Below are 10,064 nucleotides of genomic sequence, written 5' to 3' on the forward strand. Positions count from 1 at the left end.
CTGCATCCACATCTGAGAAGACCTCACCTGGTCCATGAACACTTCCTTCCTGGTTAAAAAGGCACAACAGCGCCTTTATTATCTGAGGAGACTGAAAAAGGCCCACCTCTGCTCCAAGATTCTTGTGAACTTTTACCGACTGTACCACTGAGAGCATCATCACCAACTGCAGCTCAGTCTGGTACGGCAACTGCACAGCTACAAACTGTAAAGCCATTCAGCGTGTGGTGAAAAACGCCCAACGTATCACTGACACTCAGCTACCCACCATCAATAGCATTTACAATGAACACTGCCTGCAGAGGGTGAAAGGCATTATCAAAGACGCCTCTCATCCGAATCATGGACTATTTACCCTTCTCCCATCCCGAAGGTGCTTCCGGTGTCTTAGTGCCCACACAAACAGACTGAGAAATCATTCCTACCCTGTGGCTGTTTCCTTACTGAACAGCTGGTCTCACTGCAATATCTGTGTACATTTACTTTACCTCACTCTTATCCACCTGGCATCTTTGCACTGGTTTTGCTCTACTGTACATTTTTATCCTGTACATAACAATAGAATTTAGGAGTACTATTCTCCTAAATTCAAAATATAACTATTGTTATTTAGAGTGTATATTTAAAGGAAATGACAACACATCAAAATAACCCAAGATCATGCAGTATTTGCAGAGCTTTAATAACTCAAATAAAACAAAATGCAAATAGTTTGTAACCAAATTGGGTTAACGCTTTGGCTAAATAACATTAAGAAATCAGTATTTGGTGGAATAACCCCAATTTGCATGTGTTTTGGTTCCATGCTCTCCACCAGTTTTTTTTACATTGCTGTTGGGGAACTTTATAGCACTCTTTTTGCAAAAAAGCAAAGCGCTCAGCTTTGCCTGATGACCATCCATCTTCCTCTTGATGACATTCCAGAGGTTTTCAATAGGGTTCAAATCTGGAGATTGGGCAGTGGTCTCATTTTTTTTCCAGAGCTGTAGATATATATGTACTCTGCACAATGACAATAAAGTTGAATCTAATCTAATCTAATCTAATCTAATCTAATCTAATCAATTTACTAAACTTAGAACGTTGATTAACATTTAATGTAAAGTCGCTGTATCTAGCTGAGCGGAACAGAAATGTCTGGAACAAACTTTTACATTTGATGAAGTTCGAATAATTAAATGGATTTAAGTTGGATTTAAGGACTTAAGCCCTCGCCTTTCTGCGCATGCGCATCACTTCCTAAACTTTCCCGTGGTTAAGGTGCAGGATTACTGATCAGAACGTTAAGAGTTCGAACCCCAGGTCCACCATGCTGCCACTCCTAGGCCCCTATGGAAGGCCCTTAACCCTCAATTGCTCAGTTGAATAAAATGAGATAAAATTGTAAGTCGCTCTGGATAAGGGAGTCTGCCAAATGCCAGAAATGTAAATGTCAATCTCGCGTGTGTGTCTCTAAGCATCATGGCGGATTCCACACAATTTACACTGCATTCTCGTACGCCATATGAAGACTTTTATTCTGGCAATAAGCAGCAGTTTCCGGGTAGTGTCCGGTAGCGTTCTTTTTGATACGGAACTTTTAGTGACTGATTCAGAATCGATTCTGAATCGATTTACAAAATATATTTTAAAAAAATGGACTGCTGATGTTTGTGGTGTAAAATTGAATCATCAGCAGAACTGGAGAAAAAATCTTAGCAGAACCTTTTAATTTATCACTTTATAATTGTGTACAGCTTGTGAGTCGACTCCAATCCTCCATTATTTTAAAGAGTCGACTCTTCTGTTAGGAATCGACTCTTATAGCTACCTGCGTTGATGCTTGAATCGTGGCTGGTATGTTTAGCTTAGCTAACAGTTAGAATAGAATAGCTTAGTTTTAAGGACCAAAAGATCTCAGGATTTCTAATAACCAAATAACCACTACAGATAAATAATTCATTGTTTTAGAATATAAAATCTGTATTTGAGTTTAGCCGTAGCTTTAGCATTAGCTAACGGAGTCGCAGAACAGTTAAAACCAGCTGTGATATTTGCATGAAGCTGAAGAGAGATCTTCATCCTGGTAAGATCATCAATTCACTTCTCACATTTATTACTCTTATTTTATTTCATTATTGTTTTCTACTCTTTTACTTATCATAATCATTTCTCTGACTCTCGTTTTTATTTGAGTTTCACGTCGCTTTCTTTTTTTCACAAATATTTGTTAATTGAAATATATATAATGCAGTATATGTCTTAAAAGTTTTCAATTTTTAAAAATAAAATGTAATTTTCTGTTTGCTTGTGCATTAATTGTTAATTAATCTCCTGTTTCATTAATAGTAATAAATTAAGATAATCTTTTTATGCAGTGTTACAACAGCTAAAGAAAAGATTAAGATATAGAAATATAAAAAATATAAACACACAATACATAGAGGATGATTCCACTGTTCTCTCACACACACTCGGGACGAAGACCTGAGCTCCTGCTCCCTCACACGCACTCGGGACGAAGACCTGAGCTCCTGCTCCCTCACACGCACTCGGGACGAAGACCTGAGCTCCTGCTCCCTCACACGCACTCGGGACGAAGACCTGAGCTCCTGCTCCCTCACGCACTCGGGACGAAGACCTGAGCTCCTGCTCCCTCACACGCACTCGGGACGAAGACCTGAGCTCCTGCTCCCTCACACGCACTCGGGACGAAGACCTGAGCTCCTGCTCCCTCACACGCACTCGGGACGAAGACCTGAGCTCCTGCTCCCTCACACGCACTCGGGACGAAGACCTGAGCTCCTGCTCCCTCACACGCACTCGGGACGAAGACCTGAGCTCCTGCTCCCTCACACGCACTCGGGACGAAGACCTGAGCTCCTGCTCCCTCACACGCACTCGGGACGAAGACCTGAGCTCCTGCTCCCTCACACGCACTCGGGACGAAGACCTGAGCTCCTGCTCCCTCACACGCACTCGGGACGAAGACCTGAGCTCCTGCTCCCTCACACGCACTCGGGACGAAGACCTGAGCTCCTGCTCCCTCACACGCACTCGGGACGAAGACCTGAGCTCCTGCTCCCTCACACGCACTCGGGACGAAGACCTGAGCTCCTGCTCCCTCACACGCACTCGGGACGAAGACCTGAGCTCCTGCTCCCTCACACGCACTCGGGACGAAGACCTGAGCTCCTGCTCCCTCACACGCACTCGGGACGAAGACCTGAGCTCCTGCTCCCTCACACGCACTCGGGACGAAGACCTGAGCTCCTGCTCCCTCACACGCACTCGGGACGAAGACCTGAGCTCCTGCTCCCTCACACGCACTCGGGACGAAGACCTGAGCTCCTGCTCCCTCACACGCACTCGGGACGAAGACCTGAGCTCCTGCTCCCTCACACGCACTCGGGACGAAGACCTGAGCTCCTGCTCCCTCACACGCACTCGGGACGAAGACCTGAGCTCCTGCTCCCTCACACGCACTCGGGACGAAGACCTGAGCTCCTGCTCCCTCACACGCACTCGGGACGAAGACCTGAGCTCCTGCTCCCTCACACGCACTCGGGATGAAGCAGTCTGCCGCTGCATGCGTGAAGTGTGAGGGTCATCCTCCAGCTTACATGACCGCTTAGATATCATCCTCCTTTAACCCAACATCTGCACTGGGACAAGAGGTTGACCTGCGTCTCATTAACATGCAGGTCATTAACCAACCTCCTAGCACTAAACATCCTGCTGTTAATTATATTAAATAATACAGATAAGCCCCTCCCACCTCATTAATATTCAGTAACGGTAGCTGGGGTAGTGCCCTTGGTGACTTGCTGAACGTTTTCCAATTAATTTACACTTCAGAGTTACGCTGAGGTGAGAAATCACTAAAACACCACATCACACCACCTGCGCTCTTCCTCAGGCAGGCGAACCAATCAGCACGTCATTCTGGAATGATTGACAGGTCTGTAGAAGTTTCAGACGCACTGATATTAAATGTGTAAATGTGTGTTTAGTGTAGTAATTTTGTTTAGTAGTTTAGTGTAGTGTATCAGAGCGAGTGCATTAATATAAACCTGTGCTACTGTCAGAGCTGCTGATAGAGAGAATTAATCAACACCTGACCAGAGTCCAGAACTCAGCCACAAGCCACAGCAGCAGCAGCGTGGTCAAGCTTTTTCTTCACGCCATCATCCACCGCTAGATGGTGCTCTCGCTCAGAGCCTTAACTTTATATGACACAATGTGAAGAGTTTCCTTATGCTGAAATGTGATGAAATCAAATAAGTGTGTGTCACTGTGTCCTTCCTGCAGGTGTCGGGGCCTGTGATGGTGACCTCCTCTGACTGATTGGCTCGTCATCATCGTCATCATGAACGTCCACCATGTCGCTCTGCTGATCTTCTGCTGTGTGTGCGAGCTCAGCAGCGCAGTGAGGATCGTAGCCAATCAGACGACTGAAAACCCTGATGACTGCAATTTATTAAGCTGTAAGTGTGTGTGTGGGAGAGAGAGAGAGCGATTGTGTGTGTTCACCTTTAATTAATATATGTACATCTGTTCATTTTGTTGTTTCTTGAATGATCTCATTTCACCTGTTCATTATGTTTGTTTGTTGTTTATTTATTTCATTATTTTGTGTTTGTTTGTGTATCTGTAGTTGTGTAGTACTCACATTATCAGGTGCCACATGGATATGTTTTGACATTTTTAATTCTTTTATTTCTGTAAATGTGTGTTTTTATAAATATAAAAACTTTTATTAGTGGAACTTTTCCATCTTTCTGAAGTTCTTTAAGAATAGAATTCATTTAAAGAAGTAAAAGTTTTTAACTGTTCTAGAGTTAAGGCACACACACACATACACAAATATACTGAGTTATCACCAAGACTATCTGTGCAGCTGCTTGGCGTGTGTGTGTGTGAGAGTGTGTGTGAGAGTGTGTGTGAGAGTGTGTGTGAGAGTGTGTGTGAGAGTGTGTGTGAGAGTGTGTGTGAGAGTGTGTGTGAGAGTGTGTGTGAGAGTGTGTGTGAGAGTGTGTGTGTGATTTACACGCGTCTGTTTGCTTTGATGTCACGTGACGTCTTTATAAACTCGGCTGTGTTCAGCTTCAGTCCTGTTAAAAGGTGTTGTGTGCTGTCTCTGAGATCACTGTGCTGGACTGTGTGTGTGTGTGTGAGAGAGAGAGAGAGAGAGAGAGAGAGAGAGTTAAACACGTCTGTGGAATATCAGATGTTCAGAAAAACTCTAGTAAAGACACATGTTTAAGTTTTTTTTTTTTTTTTAACTTTGAGAGCGAACATGTGGTTCAGATTTAAGATGAAAGGGCTCTGTGTGTGTGTGTGTGTGTTTGTGTGTGTGTGTGTGTGTTTGTGTGTGTGTGTTTGGATCAGCTGTTGCTAGGCTTTGTTAGGAGAAGCTCTTTTTCTAATTAACATTACCAGCAGTGTGTTTGTTTATTTTATATAATTTGGGCCACACACATCGTCTTGGCATTGTGTGTGTGTGTGTGTGTGCGTGTGTGTGTGCGCATGTGTGTGTGTGTGTCTGTGTAAGGAGCACACTTTACCACAGGGCTTTAGAGAAAGTGTTCTCGCTCTCTTATACACATACACACACATTCAGAGCACTGTCCATCTGGAAGTCTGAAATGTTTGGAATTTGAGCTATAAATACACACATCATAGTGCAGTCCAGCGCACTACACACACACACACAGACACAGGCACACACACACACAACACCCTAACCCAAGATTAGCATAATATTGAATGTGTGTTTCAGAGAGAGAAAGAGACAGTTATTTATGTATGTGTATATATATTGACAGAGAGAGAGAGACAGGTGAGTTGGGAGAGAGACAGGTGAGTTGGGAGAGAGACGGGTATGAGGTGGTCAGTACCTGAGATACGGAGAACACAAAACAGAACAGAACCTTTAAAAATTTAATCAGCCGAAGATCAGAGAAGTCGTGAGGTTTAATCATGTGGAGGTTTACAGCAGAGTGTGCTGTGTGTGTGTGTGCTGTGTGTGTGTGTGTGTGTGAGTGTGTGTGTGTGTGCTGTGTGTGTGTGTGTGTGTGTGTGAGTGAGTGAGTGTGTGAGTGAGTGAGTGTGTGAGTGTGTGAGTGAGTGTGTGAGTGAGTGTGTGAGTGAGTGTGTGAGTGAGTGTGTGAGTGAGTGAGTGTGTGAGTGAGTGAGTGTGTGAGTGAGTGTGTGAGTGAGTGAGTGTGTGAGTGAGTGAGTGTGTGAGTGAGTGTGTGAGTGAGTGAGTGTGTGAGTGAGTGTGTGAGTGAGTGTGTGTGAGTGTGTGTGAGTGTGTGTGAGTGAGTGTGAGTGAGTGAGTGAATGATTTTATTCACCGAGTTCTCCTCCTGTTCCTCAGGTCCTTCACAGCCCTGTACTCGAGTTTTCTTCTCAGAGAAGGACTCCACGTGCATTTTCCTGGACTGTGATGATGATGGCAAGTCATGTGATGTCTTCCTAGCAGAACTGGGTACGGAACGTAATCAGACACCCGGCACTTTCCCAGACACGTCCGCTCGTCCGTCCTTCATTCTCTCCTCTGCTCCTATTTCCGGAGGTGATGCTGATTGTGGTGTTGTTGTTGTTGTTTGTACACAGAAAATCACAGCCTCAGATTCGCTTACACTTTTACTGTGTTGATTGTCTTTTCCTGCTGGAGCACTAGACCCTTCAGCACCAGAAAAAGTATTAGTTTCCGCATCAGATATCGGTTCAGTAACAAAAACGTGTAGTTTTGATCTGCTCAGAATCCGATACAGGGGGCGGGGCTAGCAGCTCTGGTCATTGGTGATTGGTTACAAGTTAAACACTACATCATCTGTATTCACAATCAATTTAATGACGATATTAAGATACAGTCGTTTTTTTCACCTTCTTACTCGCCCAACGTCAGGAACAGTGTTAAACTGAGCGCTGAACTTAACGGTGACGATGTTCCTGTTGCCACAGTGACCATTCCAGAATGTACCGTTTGTGCAGCAGAGCAGTATCATCAGTTTATGGTCCAGCAGAGTAGAAGAGTTCAGCCGACCAATCAGAATTCAGCAGTGTCATCTAAGTTTATAGTGTTTATCACGTTAGGATGCATCACTCATCTGATCCTTTCCATACTTTGTTTTTAGGAGGAAAAATTCAGAAGGAAGGACCAAATCGGAAAAACACATCAGATCCACTCCAGCCCCCTTCACCATCTCCAAAAAGCACCGCTTCTCCACCACCAACTGCCCCTCCTGCGTCCACGACTACCACTGCTGCCACTTTATCTTTATCTGCCCCTGTAGCTCATCCTGAAGTAAAACAGCATTTGGGCAATAGTACCACTCCAGACCCCAGATTTAGCAGCAACACCAGCAGCTCCTCTCAGGAAGGAGACCAGGGGCAAGTTCAAAACAAGACAGAGCAAAATGGAGTCCTGGGGCAAGCTCTGAGCAACACCTCCAAGGCTGAAGCCCTGAAGCCTGTTGTGATGAGTTCCACCCAGAATGGGCCCCCGGGGCAAGTCCAAAACATGACCACGCAAAATGGACACCAGGGACAACCATCAGTGGAGCCTCCTACCCCTACACCAACCTCACCACCAGTTCCTGTGGCCTCTAAGGGGGCAGGAAACATTTCATCATCCATGCCCAAGGAGCAAAATGGAACTCGAATGAACAAAACTGGCCAAACAACAACAACAACAACCACCACCACCACCACCTCAGACACACCAGCACTTCCCACTAACTCCACCACAGCAAACGCCACCACCTTAACCTCGATGACCGTCACCCCGACCTCTAGCACCACCAGTAAAGTTACCTCACTTCCTTCCACCACCCAAACACAACCAACCTCTACACCACTACCCACGCCTCCTCCGCCCCCTCCTTCCTCCCGCTCTCCAGCCTCTTCGCCCTCTGTCACTCCTTCCACACCTCCACCTGGAAAAAATCCTTCCCCAACGTCCTCCAGAGCCCCGGACGTTACCTCTGATCAGAACAAAGCCATAGAGGAGACAGCAGGAGGAGAGCTGACCAGTCACTTTGTCAACACGAACTCTCTGATCGCTGTGCTGATCTTCGGCCTGCTGTTCCTCATCGTCACGGTTATCCTCTTCCTCAGACACGCCTACGAGAGCTATAAGAGGAGGGGCTACACACAGATGGACTATCTCATCAATGGCATGTACTCCGACTCAGGGCTCTGACTCTTCTGTTTACATTTCGATAAGAAAAGTTCTTCTTTTCCACTCAGTGTCATTTGGAGAGTATTTGTTGTCAGTTTTAATGGAATTTTCTGGAGGACTGAAGAAGACTAGAGTCTTTAAATAAACAAAAAAAAAAGACCAGTATAAAAATTGACTCAAAATTGGACCAAAAAATGATGTGTGGGTGGGGAAAAAAGGAAAAGATGGGGCAAAATAAAAGCAGAGTAAAATGAAAATGACGTGACTCAATGAGATGGAATAAAAGAGGAAGTGAAAATGATGGGAAATAAAAACCTGGGTGAACTTTCTATAGTTCTGATGAACAGTTTTCTCTCTTCTTCAGTCCTCCAAATTCACTGAGAGGAAAAAGTGTCGCAGTAAATCCTGGACCATTTCACTGAATGTTTTTCTTTTTCTTTTCTTTCCTCTATGCAGATGAGGTTTGATGTTGAAACTCATCTTTAATCTTCTGAATTAATGCCATGTAAAGGACCTGATGGTGCAATATCCATGATTTATTCCTCTTTTTTTTGTTGTTGTCTTCCAGTAAACTTCAGTGTATAACGAGCAACTAACGGTCAGGTTGCACTAGTTGCCTTTTGTGACGTTTATTAGAGAGGGTTATTAATCGATGCCTTTATTTTACTATTTTTTTCTGCTCTTCGGATCTGGATCGATGCCAAAACACAGCCACTTGAGGCACGAAAGCACATTAATGAGAAGCCAAGGGAAGTGTAGAGCCATCACCAACTTCACCACCGGATTTCTGTCCAGGGAAGTCGGACTGTTATTATTATTATTATTATTACTACATTTAGTTTATTTTTTACTGTCGAGGGTTGAACCGGACCGAGCGCAGGATGCAGGTGATGTTTGTGCCAATATAAAAGTCCTATGTAATAATGCACTTTGGAAAAAGAATGATTTGTTTACTTTACAGAAAATCTAATTAATAAACACAGAACAAACAAACGGTGTGTGTGTTTTCATCTTTCCGGATCAAATAAAATGAATGCTTATCTAAAATTTGAAATCTTTACAAATGAATCATATTTTTCAGGGATTTAGATGCAGTTAATCTAGTGGAAAACGTCACCGCTGATCTCAGAAACATTTCAGGAACGTAGCTTCTACAGAACATGAAGTTTCTGACAGTTTTTTAAGACAGTTATTTCGAAGTGTTTTTATTTTTTATTTCATTAATCTAATTTTCACCACGGTGCATTAGATCAGATTCACCATCGGAGGTGATGTGATGCAGCTCTATGTGATCCATACTACTGTTTTTTTTTATCCATTTACTGTGTGGAGAATTCTCTCCTTCAGCCTACACTGGTCCAGACCAGCTCATACAATCTGACTACAAATGAGTCAATAATTCCTCGATCAAAAATTTAAACAGAATAAAAAGGCTGAACCCATGAAGACTGATTCCCATGGATTCTTAACCGTGCAATTTTTCTTTTCTTTGCCTTTGCTTGTTGCCACTGTTGGGCCCTTGAGTAAGGCCCTTAACCCTCTCTGCTCCTGTATGATGGCTCTGACCCCAAAGTCCAAGGATGGGATATGCGATTTCACTGTGCTGTAATGTATATGTGACAAATAAAGGCTATTTACTTTATTTATTATTTATTATTCTCCATAAAGGGTCATGTTTCCTCTCCTCACTTTTGCCTTAGATTACAGAGTTTCTCCACTTTATTTCACTCATGACCTAGCAGGTCTACTATAGGTTTCTTGTTTAAAATCTATTTTCTGGTCCTCTTCTTTAATATTCTGATGATGATGATGGGGATGATGGTGTTTCCTTCGTCGTGTGTTTATTGTACTTTATCCTATTCTACAGCGGTGCACTGTAAGGCCTCGTGTAAAA

The 10,064-nt window shown here is 43.8% G+C and overlaps 1 protein-coding gene across 2 annotated transcripts; it reads left to right on the forward strand.

The window, feature by feature from the left end:
• Positions 1 to 1,809: 1,809 nt before the first annotated feature.
• wu:fa25f02 (uncharacterized) lies at positions 1,810 to 9,252 on the forward strand. Of its 2 annotated transcripts, none has more exons than XM_058397298.1 (4): positions 1,810 to 2,065; positions 4,291 to 4,466; positions 6,362 to 6,472; positions 7,125 to 9,252. In XM_058397298.1, the coding sequence occupies exons 2-4, from the start codon at positions 4,349 to 4,351 to the stop codon at positions 8,189 to 8,191; spliced, it is 1,296 nt and encodes a 431-aa protein (XP_058253281.1). In that variant the 5' UTR covers positions 1,810 to 2,065; positions 4,291 to 4,348; the 3' UTR covers positions 8,192 to 9,252. The 2 variants fall into 2 exon arrangements, with proteins under 2 accessions (XP_058253281.1, XP_058253280.1); XM_058397297.1 differs by having other exon boundaries at positions 1,811 to 2,065; positions 6,362 to 6,559; positions 7,125 to 9,233.
• Positions 9,253 to 10,064: the final 812 nt, after the last annotated feature.

This window comes from Hemibagrus wyckioides, linkage group LG08, assembly GCF_019097595.1.
Source record: "Hemibagrus wyckioides isolate EC202008001 linkage group LG08, SWU_Hwy_1.0, whole genome shotgun sequence".
NCBI classification, from domain to species: Eukaryota; Metazoa; Chordata; class Actinopteri; order Siluriformes; family Bagridae; genus Hemibagrus; species Hemibagrus wyckioides.

Coding starts and splice junctions, on each gene's coding strand:
- wu:fa25f02 (XM_058397297.1), top strand. CDS start 4,349: ATGAACGTCCACCATGTCGCTCTGCTGATCTTCTGCTGTGTGTGCGAG. Junction 4,467..6,361: donor TGACTGCAATTTATTAAGCT/GTAAGTGTGTGT, acceptor CCTGTTCCTCAG/GTCCTTCACAGCCCTGTACT. Junction 6,560..7,124: donor CTCTGCTCCTATTTCCGGAG/GTGATGCTGATT, acceptor CTTTGTTTTTAG/GAGGAAAAATTCAGAAGGAA.